Below are 21063 nucleotides of genomic sequence, written 5' to 3' on the forward strand. Positions count from 1 at the left end.
GCCATCAAACCTGAATGAACTAGAGATGTTTTGTAAAGAAGAACGGTCCAAAATACCTTCAACCACAATCCAGACTCTCATTGGAACCTACAGGAAGCATTTAGAGGCTGTAAGTTCTGCAAAAGGCGGCTCTACTAAATATTGATTTCATTTATTTTTTTGTGGTGCCCAAATTTATGCACCTGCCTGATTTTGTTTAAACAATTATTGCACTTTCTGTAAATCCAATAAACTTCATTTCACTTCTCAAATATCACTGAGTGTGTCTCCTATATGATATATTTAACTGACATTTTTTATTGTAACAACCAACAATTTATACAGGAAAATAATGACTATTAACAAGGTTGCCCAAACTTTTGCATCCCACTGTAAGTGAACTGTACACTTGCTTGGCACCCACTATAACTATTTTTTCAGTAACACTACTACTACTGATAAAAATAATAAGTTTAATATTTTTTGCATGTGAGAGTGTCAATTCATATATTCAGATGACTCATATCAAAAATAAATTACTGTACAAAAACAGTTTTATGTGAACTGGGCACTGATGACAGGGCATTTTAACAGTGTTCAGGCTGGCCTGAAGGACACCACTGAGGCTCTGAACATGGCAGCACAAGAACACATCCCAAGCACCAGATCCACAGAGGCAGGAGTCTACCATACCTGACAGATGTGCAGACCGTGCCCTGGAGACTGCTCAACACATAGTAGCAGGATGTAAGAACCAAGCTGGGCCCATATACAGTGTCACAACGGAGTACAGGAAATGTATATATGTACATGAATGGTAAATAGACTGGTTCTTAAATAGCACTCAAAGCACTTTACACAACTTGCTCTACTGACACAAGCACATTTTTCTATGCTTGAGTGCTTTCCATCTAACATTAACACTCCAATAGATGCATTTGAGAGCAACTTGGGGTTACCCAAGAATATTTGACATGTAGACTAGTAGCCAGGGATTGTACCACCAACCTTGCAATTAGTAGATGACCTGCTCTACGTCCTACGCTACAGCCACCTTATATACAGTGGCTTGCAAAAGTATTCAGCCCCCTTGAACTTTTCCACATTTTGTCACATTACAGCCACAAACATGAATCAGTTTTATTGGAATTCCACGTGAAAGACCAATACAAAGTGGTGTACACGTGAGAAGTGGAACGAAAATCATACATGATTCCAAACATTATTTACAAATAAATAACTGAAAAGTGGGGTGTGTGTAATTATTCAGCCCCCTGAGTCAATACTTTGTAGAACCACCTTTTGCTGCAATTACAGCTGCCAGTCTTTTAGGGTATGTCTCTACCAGCTTTGCACATCTAGAGACTGAAATCCTTGCCCATTCTTCTTTGCAAAACAGCTCCAGCTCAGTCAGATTAGATGGACAGCGTTTGTGAACAGCAGTTTTCAGATCTTGCCACAGATTCTCGATTGGATTTAGATCTGGACTTTGACTGGGCCATTCTAGCACATGGATATGTTTTGTTTTAAACCATTCCATTGTTGCCCTTGCTTTATGTTTAGGGTCGTTGTCCTGCTGGAAGGTGAACCTCCGCCCCAGTCTCAAGTCTTTTGCAGACTCCAAGAGGTTTTCTTCCAAGATTACCCTGTATTTGGCTCCATCCATCTTCCCATCAACTCTGACCAGCTTCCCTGTCCCTGCTGAAGAGAAGCACCCCAGAGCATGATGCTGCCACCACCATATTTGACAGTGGGGATGGTGTGTTCAGAGTGATGTGCAGTGTTAGTTTTCCGCCACACATAGCGTTTTGCATTTTGGCCAAAAAGTTCCATTTTGGTCTCATCTGACCAGAGCACCTTCTTCCACATGTTTGCTGTGTCCCCCACATGGTTTGTGGCAAACTGCAAACGGGACTTCTTATGGTTTTCTGTTAACAATGGCTTTCTTCTTGCCACTCTTCCATAAAGGCCAACTTTGTGCAGTGCACGACTAATAGTTGTCCTATGGACAGATTCCCCCACCTGAGCTGTAGATCTCTGCAGCTCGTCCAGAGTCACCATGGGCCTCTTGGCTGCATTTCTGATCAGCGCTCTCCTTGTTCGGCCTGTGAGTTTAGGTGGACGGCCTTGTCTTGGTAGGTTTACAGTTGTGCCATACTCCTTCCATTTCTGAATGATCGCTTGAACAGTGCTCCGTGGGATGTTCAAGGCTTGGGAAATCTGTTTGTAGCCTAAACCTGCTTTAAATTTCTCAAGAACTTTATCCCTGACCTGTCTGGTGTGTTCTTTGGACTTCATGGTGTTGTTGCTCCCAATATTCTCTTAGACAACCTCTGAGGCCGTCACAGAGCAGCTGTATTTGTACTGACATTAGATTACACACAGGTGCACTCTATTTAGTCATTAGCACTGATCAGGCAATGGGCTGCATCCTCCTGAGGACCCGGCCTTCGCGGTCTACGTGGGCCGGGTCCTCAGAAGGTCGGGTAGGCCGGAAGTAAACGGTTGTGAAATTGGACGGTCTAGCCTTCAGATTAGCGTCACCGCTATCTCGGTGGAGTTTAATAAACTCGGCCGTCTGCTCCTTGCTATCTAAAATATAACAGGACACTGGCATAAATTCTCGACCGTCTCACACTTCTGTTTAATCAGTTTTCTGTTTGACGGTTATTCAGCTGTGTGAAAACCACCCGGGGGATTAATAAAGTTTTATTTTATCTAATCTAATCTAATATCTTTAATCTCAGCCAAACCAATTTACTCACGAACAAATAAAACACTGAAAAAAGACAAACAATATCATTTTAGGTTGTCTAAGTGACTTATATATTACGTTTAACCTGAGTAGCGAAAGTCCGCGGTGATCTGAAAATGATGTGCCGGGAGTTGTGCCGTTCTCGGCGGCTTCAGTGACCCTCGAGCTCTCGGCTAGCTATCGAGCTGGTGGGTAACAGACGTCTCCGAAAACGTCAAAGCACTTTTGCAAATATGCGATACCTTGATAAACCGAGCAGATATTTGAAGTTTACACAGCTACATTCTCGCCTGAAAATATGTTAAAAGTTTATTTTGTGACCCAGAAAGATTAATAAGAGTAATTTTAAAACTTAGTAGCGGCCGCCATTGCCGGAAACTGGAGTTTGGCTGGGCCGCGCTATGAATTCTGGGATATTGTGGGCCACAAAGGATACATCCGACCCATCCTTCAAATTCGGGGAAAGGAGGACGCATTTGTCGGCTGCATTCGGAGGAGTCTACGAATTTGGACAGCCTTCGGCGCGTCGCTGTGACGTAATCGGTCTACAAATGCGGCCTCAGGAGGATGCAGCCCATGAATTTGGACACGACCAATGTCTACGGGCAACTGACTGCACTCAGACCAAAGGGGGCTGAATAATTACGCACACCCCACTTTGCAGTTATTTATTTGTAAAAAATGTTTGGAATCATGTATGATTTTCGTTCCACTTCTCACGTGTACACCACTTTGTATTGGTCTTTCACGTGGAATTCCAATAAAATTGATTCATGTTTGTGGCTGTAATGTGAGAAAATGTGGAAAAGTTTGTGGGGGCCGAATAGTTTTGCAAGCCACTGTACATATATATACAAACTTTCTTTTTTTTTCCCCCAGGGATTTTTTCATCACTTTGTACCGTCATTAAAAATAGCACTAAAATGCAACAGTGGATGTCAAGAAGAGAAAACTGCTTACAGAATTGCTAATAAAGTAAATCAGAAACCACAGCGATGGCGATTCTACCATACAGCCATACCTGCACAATATGACTTTAATGTAAGAACCAGCAGAAGAAAACTTTATGGTTTGATGCATTTTTGGTCCTAGAGTTACTGAGCTGAAACAGAGATTTATGCTTCTCAACATATCAGTCGTGGCGGAGGATACATATTTGATAAAACAGCAGCAAATTTTGGAAACATACGTTGCAAGATCTGTAATACTGAAGATGGAAGAGAATAATGATCTTAAACAGTAGGTTTCCCCTTGATCCTCACATCCTTCAAACGAAACATCACTGAATATCTGTGGACTTTAGTAGTAACAGGCACACAAGGAGCTCCAATTTCTTATCAGCCAGTGCTAGCAAGGAGGATGGACCAAAATCCTCCAAACAGGACCTGAAAGAGTCTCAGAGGTGCTTCAAGAGCCATTTGCAAGCTAATTGCCAAACTTGGTATTATTAATTGTTGACTACACAAGGTGTGTTGCTCAGATAAAAATTAGGCAATATCAGGTTCTATATCAGGGGTCTCAAACTCCAGTCCTTGAGGGCCAGTGGCCTGAAACTTTTCCATGTGTCCCTGTTGCAACACACCTGAATACAATTAGGTCATTAGGAAGACTCTATAGCACTTGACTGCATGCTGAGGTGGCCATTCAGCTATTTGATTCATGTTACAGCAGCTCATGAGCAGTGATGGTAATAACGGCGTTACTTTTTTCAGTAACGAGTAATCTAACTAATTACTATTCCTATCGTTACAACGGCGTTACAGTTACTAACAAGGAAACGCGGTCCGTTACTATTTTTCAACAAACAGACGGTTGAAGCTGTGTTCAGCTTACCGCATCTTATATCAGTTGCACGGAAGTAGCTGTAAGTAATCTGGACGCTACAGCTTTAAGCAGCTGCGCGCTCCCGCGGACGGTAATCACGATCACTGTCTAGCACAACACCTGGAGCTAAGGAGGCAAAACAATCGCATGAGTGCTGCTGTTTGACTGAGGAAGAATAAAGTAGTCGTGGTAAGTCAATCACATGACCACTTAAAGACAAAGCAACAAGGTGCCAGTTTTTAAATTGTGTTGATAGGCCATGTAAAACCAGAGTCATGATCAACAATATATACGCGGCGTTTTTTTTCCTCAATAGTTTCGCCACGTTAGCGCTAGCAAGCACTCTCTGCTTATGAGCAAAAAAACAAAACAAAAAGTTTTAGGAGTGATGGCGAGAGAAAGAGAGAGGGAGAGAGAGAGAAAGAGAGAGAGCGAGTTTTGAGATGTGAGATTTGTGACGTTTAGCGTGTTTGGAGTGTGTAGTTAATGTGTTGTCTTGTGTAGTTAGTGTGTAGTGTTGTGGATAGTTTTGTGTTGTGTGTCAGAACAATGAGGCGACTGCTGTCTCCAGGTAGAAACAGAGGTGATACACCTGCTGCTGTCAGGCCTGCAGGTATCAGGCTGTGATGTTCTGCTTTATAGTGGACAGAAATGATTTTTTTGGACTGGCACAAATAATTTGTGTGGCATCTTATTGAAGAACAGCTGATTGTTCTGTAAATAGTTTGAAATGGTTATTTTAAAAAGGGGTAAAAAGTAAATGGATGCAAATAACTTTGTTTGCAAAACTTGTGCATAGGATTTTAAAATTGACAATTAATATTTGCATTTGAAGTTATGAAATATGATTCATTAAACATGTTTATGGTTGTTACAGTAAAAATATAACTTTTTCTACTGTGATTTTATGTTTTTTGTCTGATTTTAGATCAATTCTGGTTATAGAGTATGACAAAATGAGAACATAACTTTAAATTCAGACATGTGAGGTTGCGCTAAAAAGAATGATACCAAACAAGGCAAAGTAAATAGTTTTTAAAGGTAAAATGTGGAGAGAAAATCAAGAGTAGTAAAAAAAATGGCCAATTATACCCTGGACCCCAGAGGGTTAAACATTCTTTGTTTTTGTTTTTTTTAAGTAACGCAATAGTTACTTTTCCAAGTAATTAATTACTTTTAGAATATTGTAACTCAGTTACTTTTTTGCAGAAGTAACTAGTAACTATAATTGAATTACTATTTCAAAGTAACTTGCCCAACACTGCTCATGAGTGAATGAACATAGTGCAATAAAGTACTTTTAGAAGTAATTTTTTCCAAACACTTACATTTGAGTAGGGTTAGGGGTTACCACTTCAGCATGCAGTCAAGTTCTATACTCTTGCCAATGACCCAATTTTCCCAGGGGTTTATAGCTTTATATTAACTTTATATTAATAGCTTTATAGCACCTGTACCAGGAAGTTGCGCACCCCTGGCGTAGGTGCTATTAAGAGCTGGACTTACCCAGATCACCACAGAGCAGTGTCAAAACCAGCCAGTAACATAAGCTACACCCCCTTGCATGTGCTGCAGTGAGTTCCCCTTTTTTCATTTGATTTTTTCAATGACTTTTCAGTCAAACTTTTCAACAAGTCTGCATACCAACCTCTAATTGTTAACTAAATTAGGCAAAGATACCCTAGTAGACAAGAACTGGAAATGGCTACACAGGTGGGTATGTTCCATTTGAAATTTCTTCTCCAAATTCCTGCTTTTTGGTCCTCAGCCCAGGTTTTCCTGAGTAAGCTACTCAAATCCCCAAGTTTTCATAAAATGTTCTGAGAACCTCAGTCTCCTTATTTGACATAGTCTCCAATTGTTTTTACCCAACACACTTTCTAAATCAGGTGCTCTTTTCGAGTGAGAGATGTCCTGGGAAATGCAGAGGGGGGGGAAAAAAAAAAAAAAGCATTCAGTCAGTCACATACTTTCAAGCTCCATTTAATGTCCTAGCAAAAAGAGAATGTGACTGCCCTAAAGAGTGAGTAAAATAGAAAGTGCATTTTTTTTGTTCACTGGAGTTCAACATAAAAAAGATCAAAGCAGTTTCTTTTATGTCAGATGGAGCAGAATATTCTTATTTTTGTAGAAATAGCAAAAGAAATCAGTAAAATCAGTTGGGAGCATTTGGTGGTATGGTGTAGATCAAAGGCACATCACAGCTTTGTATCTCACTGGGGATTGTTGCACACGCACAGAAAACACACATACACATGCAAAAGCCTTCAAAGTACATTGCCCCGGTGGCTCTGACGCACAGTCTTGCTGTGATCTACAGTCATGTCAATGGAAAGCGGTCATGGAGGAGTTCTGAGAGGCAACAAATGTTTATCCAGAGCATGGCGCTTTAATTTGGAGCCTGTAAAAGGGATAACATAGCATTTAAGAATGTCCATCTGAACCTTTATTCAAGTGGATATGATCCTAGAGAACGCAGATGAGCATGAGCAGAGGGGCTTTTTTAAAAATCTCGGATGTTACCTGTGTGTGCGTTTTTTTTTTTTTGTTTTTGTTTTTTTAGGATCCTTAAAGACCAGTATATCCTTGGTTACAACTGTTCTTGCTCTAACAGTCCAAAAGAAAAAGAAACAAACATTCAGTAAACATTCTTCTCTTAAGGTAGTTCCCTTATATAATCTGTAATCTTCCTCTGCTGTGTATACATAAACAAGTTTAATAACATACCAATCAGTGGTTATTTCACAATTGGAAAAAGCACAAAATGTTTACACTCCTTTACAGGTAAATAAAAGTTTCTGTCAACTCTTTAATAAAGGCGTAGCATAGACCAGAGTTCCTCTTGTCGCCTTCGCGTCCCCTCGTTCTCTGCTGTTCTATTTAGACCTTTACATACAAATATGGACAAAGTGATGGCTCGTGCTCTGAAGCCATCAAGTCTATGAAAGAGGAGGAGGATGAGAAGGAAGAGGAGGGTAAGGGCTGGAGATGCTGGAAGGGTAAGGAAGGGGGCAGGTGGGAAGGGCTCATAGCTGGCCCTCACTGCAGTGGCTGTCCTGACTGCCACCAGGCTTTTCTGTGTCCTGACTGGGTAGCTCTTTGAGGATGAGGGTGCTGCTCTTCTCTGTAAACTCATCACAGTCGGGCTCCAGTCCGTCAGGGCAGGGCAGCTTCAGGAGCTCCTCTCTGAGCTGAGCTGTGTGTCTCTGCACAAGAGATGAATTGGTGTTAGAATCCCGGTTATTTCTTTGGCCTTAATTTGTTTTCCTACATCTCACATGAAGAGTTCAAAGGTGGCTATGTAACATTCTTGAAACCATTTGGGACAAAGTTTAACAGCGAAACAAACCCGAACAACAAATCATGACATTCATATTTACGTTGAAAAGGGACAATGATGAAAAAATGATACCTGAGTCTTGGTACTGAAAATATTGAAAAAGACACTTTTCCAACAAACTGCCACTAAAGTTGTACACCAGGGAGGGACCGATGTTCTAATGGGTTTTTGCCATGCTAGTATCTCTGGGGACACAGAAAACTGCAATACCATTATATTACTATAATACTGTGGTGGTTGTAGCAAAAATACCACAGAGGAAGAACAGCAAATGCAAAAAAACATGAGCAACATCTTTGCTTGTGTCAATGATGTAGTGGATTGCTCATGCCAAGTAAAAGATAAGCATAATGACCCGTTTATGCTCACTGCTGTCACCACATTACAACTGCTGGTCTGCAGCATGATCTGCTGTCATTTCGACTTGCCGTGGACCTCTTATAACTACCTCTTGTAACTTGTGGCCCATAGAGCGAATGGGCTGGGGAGGCAAAAGTGTGATTGGCTGATCCTTTATGTTATTTTAGTGATATATCAAATCAGAGCTCAGAGATTCACAAAACACAGAGTGGGGGATGCTTTGTCTGAGCTATGACACCTATCACCCAGAACAAGTGTGCAGTAAGTCTGGCCGGAGTGAATCTGATCACCGTGAACTAAGCTCCATGTACATTTTACAGTTTACATGTCTGCGATTCTGCTAGGGTCCACTTGGGTCTGACTTGCATAAATTTTGTCATTAGAAATTAAGCAATGGGCTCTGAACCTGCCAGTGTTTCTGTGACCACAGAGAATTTAGATTACAATGCACCAACTACACAGGCGTACTTCAAGCAGACTTCAAGGGCCTATATTAGTAACAAGTACCCCTGCTTGTCACCATCTGTCCGTGACCTCAACGGAGTATAATACCTGCTTAACAGTCAGTGTGGCAGAAAACAAGTTGCAAAGGAAAAATAGTAATTGTTACAGCAGTACAGCAAACAGTATTCAACGAAGGACGAAGCCATAGCAATGGAGAAGGACAAATGAAGACAAAGAAATGTGAAAAAAGAAAACAAAAAATGAGTGGAAATGCACAAAAAGCATGATCAATGACTGTAGTAAGGACTTCTATTACTTTCGAATATCTTTTAAAATCTATTTCACTACAAAGAAGCTCTGACTTGTGTCCTCTCTGCAGCAGGGGCTAAGCTACCAACAAGTACATAAATGATAAGCAGCTCAAAACATATTTGTAACACTGCCCCTAAACAAAGCTTTAACGTATAGATGTGTCTGTAAATCTAAACAATACATAATGCCAATTCAATATCAATCAGTTTTCAGATAACAGTGTATTAGTGTTGCTGTAACCTCTCTTTTCTTGCTATAATCTTTCTTGCTATACTACACAATAAAGGCAGAAAATGAAGCAGAACCTGTCATTTTCAGCCATGGAAGCTTGTTGCCAAGTCTCCAGAGTGTTGCCACTGTAACAACAGCTGACAGGTCGGAAGCTTCTTATTAAATAGAGCTCGTTGTTATTTAGAGAAAAGACTTGTTATGTGCAGCCTCAGTTTGTGGGTGGGGGTTACAGTGTTACTTTGTGTGTGTTAGAAGCTCCTGTTTGTCTCAAAAGGAAGTCAGGTGGGGACAGGAATTAGGCCGGCCGAGTCCCTGTCCCCTGCAGGTAGCTCACTGCTTATTAGTACGACGTGCAGGAGAGCGCTTACATACACTGCTGCTGGCTAGCTAACTCTGTAAAGCCTCATATCTGAAACACAAGGCCTGGCATCATACAGAGTGTGAAGTCAGTGTACAACAGCAAAAAAGTGGTAAAAAAAATCTGTAACCAGGATGTTTGTCAGTCTCTTATTTTTATTGAATTGAATCTTATTATATCAATTTATTGAATTGAATTGATTCTCCTTTTGAATGTAATGTCACAAAATCATACTGTTCCTTGATCAACCCTAGATTTCAGGGGAGCACAAAAGGAGGTGTATATATGTGGTAGATATATCGTCATCATGATGTACGGAGAAACTCGAACATACAAATGAAGTGAAAGTGAAGATCTTTATTGTTTTAAACATTTTGAGGTTTTGTGTGTTTATTGGCAGCCATTTCCTTGCTGACATCATTACTGTAATGCTGGAGCAAATGCTGAATTATCATGTTCTGATTGGCAAGTGACCTAAGTTTGCAGTGTTAAAAGGTGAACTAAACCAAAGTGGATGACACTAAATTCAGTAACTGACATCAAAATTGAACAAATATTGTTTTAAATATCACGGTTCAGGATTCACATAAAAAGAGCGGGCCATCCACAAATTAAAGAGCTGCTGCCCTTCCACTAGTCTGCATATCCAAGCGCCCTTGGGACACTTAAAGGCATGGAATAAAGTCTTGCATGGATGGATTATAGTAGAAACAATAGGTGTTTTGAGTACCCAAAGTAGAAAAGAACTATTTAAGTACTAGAAATATCTTTACCTTTAAAGCAGCAGCATGATGGGACATGGTGCGGCCGACCCTCTTGTCGCTGCTGTACTGCTGGATGTCAGCGATCCACTCCTCACACTGAGACATGATCTCTGCTCTCTTCAGGTAGAAGTGTTTATGGATCACCTGCAAACACACAACAACATCATTTATTCAAAAGAGAAAAAACTTTATTATGAAACTGTGGGGGGGCGTGGTTTGTGACGCTGCTGCAGGTGCGATTGACCCAGCTGCGCAGCATCTGCAATCACGCCTCGCCGCCTTAAGTTTGGAGTTTTGGTGAATGTGGTCACTGTTATGTTGAGCTGGCAGCGGGAGAGCTGCAGCTCTGTGTGTGTGTGTACAGCGACTAGTGAAATAAAAAGATCAAGATGTTACTGGGTCTGCTGTGTATGTTTACAGAAACATTAAAAACATTTAGCACATTAAAAAATGAAAAAACAATGACAAATAGGATTGCAACCTACTGATAGCTACCTATTCTAGCTTAATATTACATAATATTAAATATAATTATTTGATTAAGACAGCTGTAACAGAGAAGGTTTTATGACAAACAGCTAGAAAAGATGGCTTGTGTGATCTATTGATGATTGCAACAGATGGCTAAAAATTGAAGATAAATGAAAAACATGTTAGGTTCTAACACATAACTGAAACAACGCATTCCTCCACAAATGAGGCACACTCTAGTCTCAAGAGTCAGTGTGATATTATTTGTGCAACACTGCTTGATGTCAGCCATCTACACCCAAGTCTCTTGCTTGCCTGCCCCTACAGTCAACTTCCTAGCAACAGTCGCCATGGCTGTGCTATCAGTATGCAGGGAGTGTGGTGGTAGATGTGTCTGTAGCTGCTGCGTTGCTATTGGAGGGAGGGGATGAGTTATCATGGTGGCTGCTGATTTGCTGTTTATCAGAGACAAAAAGCAGAACAGGCAGCAGAGGGGGTTAAGGGAATGCTTTAATCCATCTTTTCTTTCTACAACTCCCTCTGCTCTCTCCATCTCAATTCCATCTTTTCCGCTCAAATGTTCATCCCACTCTCGTGCCAACCCCCCTGGGTGCTGCAGTTACATCCAGTGAGGTCCCCCACCCCCTCGCTGCTGAGTGGTAATGTTTCAAGGTAACAAACGTGTGGAAAGCACGGTGGGATCGGCTGCTGTTCAAGCTATCATATAGCTGCTGCTCAGGAAGAATGGGTCAGGTAGCAAGTGAAAGATCTGTGGTTTGACCCTTGGTTCTGCCAGTCTGCATGTTGATATATCCTTGGGCAAGATACCGAAACCTAAATTGCAATGGAATGTAAGAGCACGTGTGAATGTTAGACAAGGTGCTTAGGTAGTGTGTATGTGACTGGATGAATGAGACTTTAGTAAGAAGTGTTCAGAGTGCTCACAGTAGAAAAGCGCTGTATAAGAACATGAAGACAGATTCCTGACATTGTGTGTGATGGGATCCATGTGGTTTGGGCTTACAGCCATTTGATTTTTAGTATTTGAACACTGCCACTGATCGTAGTGTGGCAGGACTCTGTATAGATACCATTTTGACTGTTGGGGACTCCAGTGACTTGACAAAGGCTCACTTAGGAAATATTTAAACAACTAGAAAGAAATGTAGATAGGAAGTAGTCAAACATTCCCAGGTAAGTTCTTGGAAAAATTCTGTCTCTGTGAAACTGTTCCAGTTTGAAGAGTGGTTGGAACCGGAAAGGGATGCTATCATTTCAAATGCTGTTTAGGGGGGAAAAAAAAAGAAAAAAAAAATAGTGGTATAACTAAAGTATTTCTTCTCTTATCTGTTGTAGATTTAATTTTAAAAATTTTAAAAATTTAATTTAAATGGTACCAAATATCAAGAATAATGTTGGAAAATGTGTATATTCCATATAGATAAAATCTCTCGATATAGATAAAATTTCTGATAGTTTTCTAATCAAGTACTTTCTAATAGTACTTCACCCTATTTTTGATGCAGATAATGTACTTTGCCATAATTTAGTGATTCCTTTTTTAAAATTGTAAAATATAAATTTAAGATGTGCTGTAATATTATAAATCTACACAAGCATACTTCACAGGCATTCTCTTTGTCCTCAACACACACACATATCAATGTTTTAACATCCAATCCCATGTTAACTACACCTGACAACCTGCTGCTCCATAATTCAAGCCTGTACTCTATAAATAGAAACTCACAACGCTGGACTCTCAAACACTCTTGTACCAAAAATAAAATATTACCTTCACCATTGGCGAAGGTAATATTGGGGTGGCTGAAGCTCAGGAGGTAGAGCAGGTCACCTACTGATCGGAAGGTTGGTGATCCCTGGCTCCTCCAGTCTGCATGTCAAGTATCCTTGGGCAAGATACTAACCCCAAGTTGCTCTCCGATGCATCCATCGGAGTATGAATGTAGTTTAGAAAAAGCACTAATTACAGATAAAGTGCTTGTGAGAATGTGTGTGATTGGGTGAATGTGGCATGTTGTATAGAGCGCTTTCAGTACTCCGGGAGAGTAGAAAAGCGCTATATAAGAATCAGTCCATTTACCATGCCATTAGAACTTTACATTTACACAGCTCAACAAAATTGGTGGTAGGAGAGTGACGACAGTACTACCTCCAAAACCACAATATGCAGTTTACTGGTTATGTGGTGAATGAGATGCTATCAATATGAACTCAGTTGTGTGGATAAATGTACAGTAGACTACACATCCTCTCCATGCAAATAAACACTGCACAAGCTTAAATATTTGTAGATTGGAAATTAGTTTTCTCACAAAGTCACAAAACCATTTCCCATTGAATATGTTCAAATGATTCTTACTTTAATATGGAATGCAGCCGTCTCACTCAGTGTTCACTGTTTTTATTGGCTAACTGACTAAAATGTCCAGAGTATGAGCTACTGTGATTCAGCCCCATGATAAGAAATATAATGTTCTTGGTAGAAGAAACCCAAAATCAATAGATTGTGCTGTCTCAGTCACTGATACTGGTAGCACGAACAACATTTTTTGGTAAGATAAGTATACTATTACTACAAATACACCAACTGCTGGCAATTTTAAAGCAGGTCTACAGCAAGCAGGCAACTTTCTCAACTAACCAAATGAATTGTTTTCATAAAATCAAATGCAGAGAGAATTTTTCAGAGACCCTGGCTCCAGCAGTATTTGATTGACATGTTGGCTCATATGGTAATCACAGCTTTAGAAGACATTTTCTGTGATGAGGAGGCAGCAGTGCTGAAAACAAGGCCAAGATGATGGACACACGCAAGAAGCTGATGACAGGGTTGGAGAATAGTGGAGCCGTTTCTAGCTTAGACTCCAGTCAGAACAGCAAACGTGGATATGTAGCAATATGTAGGCTTCTGATTAATCTGTAGGGCAAACACCACAACACTTCACATGCATGTGAAATATACCGCTACTATTTAGACAAAAAGAATGCAACAAGGAAGGTTTCCAGAATTTATATCTATCTGTGCTCAACCATGAAGGCAGTTGATTGTGAGGATTCCTCTCATCCCACTCATCAAAGTGTCACCTTCCTATGTCAGGAATCTAGGTGCTGAAGGTTATCCTGTACGATAAGTGACAGGTTGTACTTAGCCAAGTTAGAGACGTGACAGAATCTGTCTCAAGACAGATCAGCTGAGCTGCAGCTGAGACCACCGTGTCAGCATACACTACTGCATCTTCAGCACCAAAGAGCAGCTTTATAAGGTCGCTAGTCAATGACTGACACGAGGCTCCCTCTTCAATTGAGATATGGTTGTCCTCTTTTCACATAAATGAACTCTACTCCCTGCTCAAATGAGCTTTCCTCCCTGTCCAGAATGTGCACATCATCACTGAAACAATGACCACTAGCCTGTAAGGTGTAAACAGATTATGGAACGCTTGCCTGATGAGGTAGCTCATCTGAGTTGTGCCATCTGCTTAGCCAGAGGTTGTTTGGTTCCCCCATGTTTAATTCACTATATTACTTTGTGCTGGAGGACCAGATCCTTGGGTTGGACCAAATTTTGGTGATGTGTGCTTTGGAGTTTAAAAGCCACAGAGATATGTTTTGAGGAGAAAAAAAAAGCCATCCCAATATTCCTGACACATAAGGGATTGCCAATAGTTTTGGCTTAGGCAGTGGTTGTCGTCCTCCTGTCCTGGATTATTTTTAGGCATCTTCATAGCTGTGACAAAGATGGAATAACAACCTTTACTCAGGGCTTTTTTGATAAGATATTCTTCTGTTACCCTGGGGATAGTGTTAACTCTGTGTTGTAGCATTCTGATAACTCCCAATTTGTGCTTCAATGCATGAGAGTCAAACCTTAAATATAGATCTGTATGCATTTGTTTATGTTACACACTGACTTTCAAATGTCAGTGTAATTGATAACTCCAAAAAAGCTAGCCTGCTATTTTTCAAACCTCTGGTTAACGTGATGTGTTTGCCCACTGAGTTAACTTGGTCAGTAAATTGTGGCAAGTCCTGAGATTTAACTTTCACCCAGGTGTCAACTAGCTGGAACACTGTGTCAATGTCTGCCTGAGCTGAAGACATGAAGGCGCTAAAAGGCCAGTGGTAAGAAAAGCACATGAGTACCTCACAAAGCTTCATTAAATTGTGTGCCTAATGTTTGATATTGCTTAGCTGGGTGGGATTGTCAAGTCCTACTATGTCTCCTCAATATCTTTGGCTCCAATACTCCATTTCACCTACTAGATGTCACAGATCCATTTATTTTTTTTTAATTTAATTTGAGCATTTACTTCTGTATAAAGGCCAGAGGGGTTTCTACTGTTTTGCCTTAAAATGTCACTAGAATACAAGCAGCACTGATTGTGGATACATGCCAATTATGTCCTGCGACATAATTTCCCGATTCCTGGGACTCTGCGAAGAACATGGAGAGGAAAGGCAGTTGGTCATAGTGATATACCTGTGTAGGAATGAAGAGGTCTAGGAAAACAAGGCAGTAGACTTTTTAAACCATACTATTTAACAATTTTGGAGATTGCAAGCCACTATATCTTCTCAAAAGTATTCGGCCCCCTTGAACTTTTCCACATTTTGTCACATTACAGCCACAAACATGAATCAATTTTATAGGAATTCCACGTGAAAGACCAATACAAAGTGGTGTACACGTGAGAAGTGGAACGAAAATCATACATGATTCCAAACATTTTTTACAAATAAATAGCTGCAAAGTGGGGTGTGCATAATTATTCAGCCCCCTGAGTCAATACTTTGTAGAACCACCTTTTGCTGCAATTACAGCTGCCAGTCTTTTAGGGTATGTCTCTACCAGCTTTGCACATCTAGAGACTGAAATCCTTGCCCATTCTTCTTTGCAAAACAGCTCCAGCTCAGTCAGATTAGATGGACAGCGTTTGTGAACAGCAGTTTTCAGATCTTGCCACAGATTCTCGATTGGATTTAGATCTGGACTTTGACTGGGCCATTCTAACACATGGATATGTTTTGTTTTAAACCATTCCATTGTTGCCCTTGCTTTATGTTTAGGGTCGTTGTCCTGCTGGAAGGTGAACCTCCGCCCCAGTCTCAAGTCTTTGCAGACTTCAAGAGGTTTTCTTCAAGATTGCCCTGTATTTGGCTCCATCCATCTTCCCATCAACTCTGACCAGCTTCCCTGTCCCTGCTGAAGAGAAGCACCCCAGAGCATGATGCTGCCACCACCATATTTGACAGTGGGGATGGTGTGTTCAGAGTGATGTGCAGTGTTAGTTTTCCGCCACACATAGCGTTTTGCATTTTGGCCAAAAAGTTCCATTTTGGTCTCATCTGCCCAGAGCACCTTCTTCCACATGTTTGCTGTGTCCCCCACATGGCTTGTGGCACTCTTCCATAAAGGCCAACTTTGTGCAGTGCACGACTAATAGTTGTCCTATGGACAGATTCCCCCACCTGAGCTGTAGATCTCTGCAGCTCGTCCAGAGTCACCATGGGCCTCTTGGCTGCATTTCTGATCAGCGCTCTCCTTGTTCGGCCTGTGAGTTTAGGTGGACGGCCTTGTCTTGGTAGGTTTACAGTTGTGCCATACTCCTTCCATTTCTGAATGATCGCTTGAACAGTGCTCCGTGGGATGTTCAAGGCTTGGGAAATCTGTTTGTAGCCTAAACCTGCTTTAAATTTCTCAATAACTTTATCCCTGACCTGTCTGGTGTGTTCTTTGGACTTCATGGTGTTGTTGCTCCCAATATTCTCTTAGACAACCTCTGAGGCCGTCACAGAGCAGCTGTATTTGTACTGACATTAGATTACACACAGATGCACTCTATTTAGTCATTAGCACTGATCAGGCAATGTCTATGGGCAACTGACTGCACTCAGACCAAAGGGGGCTGAATAATTACGCACACCCCACTTTTCAGTTATTTATTTGTAAAAAATGTTTGGAATCATGTATGATTTTCATTCCACTTCTCACGTGTACACCACTTTGTATTGGTCTTTCACGTGGAATTCCAATAAAATTGATTCATGTTTGTGGCTGTAATGTGACAAAATGTGGAAAAGTTCAAGGGGGCTGAATACTTTTGCAAGCCACTGTACCTGAGGAATGGAGAAGAAGTATGATGATACTGACTTTCAAGAACAAGGGTGATGTGCAGAGCTGTGTAGTAACTAGAAGGATAAAATTGATGAGCCATACCAAGAAGGTATGGGAAAGAGTTGGTGAAGCTAGGTTAAGAAGCTAGGTTAAGAAACAATATGGCTTCATGCAGAGAACACCTTAAACATGGTATTTGAGAGTTTTAATGGAGAAGTACAGAGAAGGTGGAAGTAAAGAGAATGTCAGAAGCTGCACTGGGTCTGTGGATTTAGAGAAAGAATGCCAAGAGAGGAACTTGGGGATTACATCAGAGATCGGCTCTGGGTCTCCTCTTGTTTGCAGTGATGATAAATGAGGTCAGGCAGAGTCTCCGTGGACAATTATGTTTCCAGATGACATTATGATCTGTAGTGGACATAGGGAGCAAGTGCAAGAGACCCTAGAGAGGAGTAAAAGTCAGCAGAAACACAACACAATACAATGTGAATAAGTGTCAGGGGTGATTTGTGACAGGAGGACAGACAGGTAGTGAGACCTACATGGTCTAACCGTGGCACTAACAGAAAGACAGGAGGGCCAAGCTGGAGGTGGCAGAACTGAAGAGCCTAAAATTTCCATCGGGAGTGACCAGGATGTACAAGATTAAAAATGAGCATATCAGAGGCATATCAGGCTGAGTGTGTTGGAGACAAAGCCAAGGGTGAGATTATAGTGATGGTTTGGACATGTATAGACGAGAGACAGTGGACATACTGGACAAAGGATGTAGACGACAGAGCTGCCAGCAGGAAGAAAAGAGGAATGTATGGATTAAAGTATTGTAGGAGGACACTCAGAGGGTTGATGTGACAGAGGTTGTTGTCAGGGATTTAAAAAAAATAAACATAACAACAACGGAAACAACGACAACAAAAACATCATTGACTTTATACAGTACAGTTTTCTAAAACCAGTCTCTACTTAGAAATGTGAAGTCAGGCATGTTACTCACTATGATGGCTTAAGTCAAGTCTTTGGGCATGTTTGCTGGATGACTGTGTACATAAGCATTTCCATAGTCATAAGTGTTACTTTATGTGGTATTTTCTCTCATTTCTGGCCATTTGATTAAAAAAAAAAAAAAAGATGAGTACTGGGTACTTGTACAGCTCACCCAGTTGAGTAGACGACTCATTTACTAAAGGGCCAGTGAAGAGTCCCACGTTGGTCTTTTCGGCATGTCTTCTACTCTCTCTCCCAGCTTTCCTGTGCACTCTCAAACTGAAACATGTTTTTCTTGTAGCAGATGTATTCTATGGTAATGTTACTCAAATTGGGGTTGAACAACTTTTTAAAAAAAAAATTAAAATTTCAATATGACAAAGAGCTTTGTAAACATGCACTGAGTCTATTAACAATGTGAAACTTCAAACCAGGGTGATGCTGACTTCACCAGATATGATGACACTTGATGCCACAGCAGCAGTAGGTAATTAACATTAATTTAGCAAGTTGGTCACACCAATCAGTGGTGGTTGTTATGCCTACTGCATACTGATAAGTGGTGTAATATTCATCTAGAGCGTCTGCCATATTAAGCCATTACAATCCAAATAGCCTTAAGTGGTAGGATGGTAATAAAGCCCTCCAACACTAAGCTTGTACTCAAAACCCACACTCTGAAGATGGAACACATGTTTTATGGAAGAAACATATGGAAGAAACTACTTGGTTAGAAAGCTTTAGCTCATGCATGTTGTTAAGAAATGCCTGAAAATCTATTATTTTTATTGTTATGAATTCTAATGATAAAATAAGAAGAAAGAACAACGCCAAAAGAATAATAGGCAAGTGGGAGCATGTTGGAAACACCTGAATGAAAATGACAAGGAACATCTGATGGATACGATCTCAATAGATCCAACTGATGGCAGTATAAATTACTTGAGATGTTGAATTTGAATATTGTATTTCTGCCAGAGAAATGGCTAGTGTGTCGCAAAGCTTGCCACTGACTTCACACACAGTGACACTTTTGACAGAGCAGAGGGCACCAGGGACAGATGGAATTGGTCTACTGTGTGGTATGTAATTTTTGTATGATGCATTAACAGCCAGAATGTGTGATTTCTCAACTCATACTGCTCAGGTTAATGGACCTGCCAAACAATGAATAAACACCAAGCCTCTATTCTGTCCAATTAGATGTCTAGATGTCCAATTATCCTGAACATTTACCAAAGAAGAGAAATGCATCTTTATTTTCATCTAGTTCTAAAGCTGAAAGCTCATTGCTAGCTTTAATCATTCTTACTAGAAGGGCATTCAGAGGATGTCCTTTTAACATCAACAACAAAATGTAATGTGTCCTCTCTTCATCATGCTCTGCTTCTCTAAACCATTTAGTGAAACTGGTCCAGGTATTTTTTAATAACAAATTGAACTGAAGACAATTTGGTTTTTACTCGAATGAAGAAATTCTGAATATGTTTAATGCATTTTTTGTATGAATTTCCAACTTGAATATACAGGTCAGGGACATTTCTAACAGTTTTCATTCTTTATAAAGCGGAAAAAAAAAGCACAAACATCATTTATGCATTTCTTTTATTTCTTCTCCTGAAATGGGAAAATATAACAGGATTCCAATCCTAACATTCTGAACAGATTGTTTATTATCAGTATCGTTATGTCCATCCCATTCATGACTAACATTTACTCCACATTTCCTCAAGCAAGAAAATTTTATGTTAGTTAAGTATAACGTAAAATGTGTGGTCGCCTGCCATTTATTTATTTAGATTTGTTCCATTTAGTCCGTTTTTCTCATGTAGTGTCATCATGCTGATGGGATTTTTTCCTTTCCTCCCTCTGTTCATTTCTTCCTTTCTCATTTTCATCTCTAAAGCACTCCTCTTTCTTCATTCTGCTTTCTCATGACATTTCTGAAGGAGTCTGCTTTGGATGAGCAGGTTGAAAGATTGTTATCTTCCCCTGCACTATCCGTCTCACCACAGGCCATTTAAAACATCGCAAGGAAATCAAAAAACTGTGAGGGAGAGAGTGGGGAGGAGAGGCAGGCCCACCTCCAGATGCTGCCATCCACCAAGAAATTCTTGTGAAAGGAATTTATTTGTTTTTAAATGGCTCTTGGTGAAGAGAGGTGGGTTTTGTTTTTGTTTTTCAAATGTGGTGGTGAGAGGCATGTAACCAATCTACTACGAGGATGAATCATCTAAAATGTTGTACTGACTACAGAAGTATAAAGGAAAAATAAGATTTAGTATAAAAATACATAATAATAAATAAAAGCACGAGATCAGAAAGTAAATTAAGCTGTCTTGGTTAATGTAGTTACTCAGTACCTTGATGTGAATACCAGGGTTAATACTCAAACTTAGTCCAAGTCTACAAATGTTAAGGGGCCTGGATCCAGGGAGAAATCTTTGGATCTGGTGTCAGCCAGCAGTTTTCACATCATTTAATATTAGTGGCTAGAACTGGTTCAAGTTAGATCTAGGTTTTGAGAATTAGATGTGATTTTTAGCTTGGTGTTAAAAATAAGAAAATATGATAACTGGTCATCCAAACAACATCAAAGTCAACACTCACCTGGGTCCAGTTTTGGTGTTGTTTTCCAACAGAAGGATTTAAAAAAAGCAAATTGAAGAACAAGATTTAAGTCAAAAAAACAAATAGTTCCTACCTCTTTAAAGCATGGAGAGGGGTTGCGCATTTGCTCCAGCATGGCCCACTTGACAGTGGCCTGTCGGATGTTGCCGTCGTATTCCCGAGAGCTCTGGGTGCCACTGGGAGTTCCTCTAGATCGTTCATACCCTGGCTCATTGAAATAAGGCTCAGCCACCAAGATAAGGGACTGCACTGACACTAGCACCTGATTTGCAAATTAAAGGAAATGTGGGAAAAAATGGAAAAAGTGATCAGAATATTCAGGATTTCCATTGCAGTCATTATTATTATTATTATCATTATCATCATTATTGATAATAATAACAACAAATAATAACAATAATAATAATAGCTTAGTGCGGCTTCCAGATAAGCTAGGAGGAAAAAACAAAACAAAAACAGGAACACATTTTA

General features: G+C 40.4%; 1 protein-coding gene across 3 annotated transcripts in view; it reads right to left on the minus strand.

Moving 5' to 3' along the window:
- Positions 1 to 6525: 6525 nt before the first annotated feature.
- birc6 (baculoviral IAP repeat containing 6) overlaps positions 6526 to 21063 on the minus strand; it is a 172503-nt gene continuing 157965 nt past the window's right edge. For all 3 annotated transcript variants that reach the window (XM_039621872.1, XM_039621873.1, XM_039621871.1), the window contains exons 71-73: positions 20666 to 20854; positions 10377 to 10511; positions 6526 to 7764 (exon numbers count right to left, since the gene is read on the minus strand). In XM_039621872.1, coding sequence (XP_039477806.1) covers positions 7585 to 7764; positions 10377 to 10511; positions 20666 to 20854 — 504 coding nt within the window. In that variant the 3' untranslated portion in view covers positions 6526 to 7584. The remainder of the gene's footprint in view (positions 7765 to 10376; positions 10512 to 20665; positions 20855 to 21063) is intronic.

This window comes from Oreochromis aureus, linkage group 13 (genome assembly GCF_013358895.1).
Source record: "Oreochromis aureus strain Israel breed Guangdong linkage group 13, ZZ_aureus, whole genome shotgun sequence".
Lineage (NCBI taxonomy): Eukaryota > Metazoa > Chordata > Actinopteri > Cichliformes > Cichlidae > Oreochromis > Oreochromis aureus.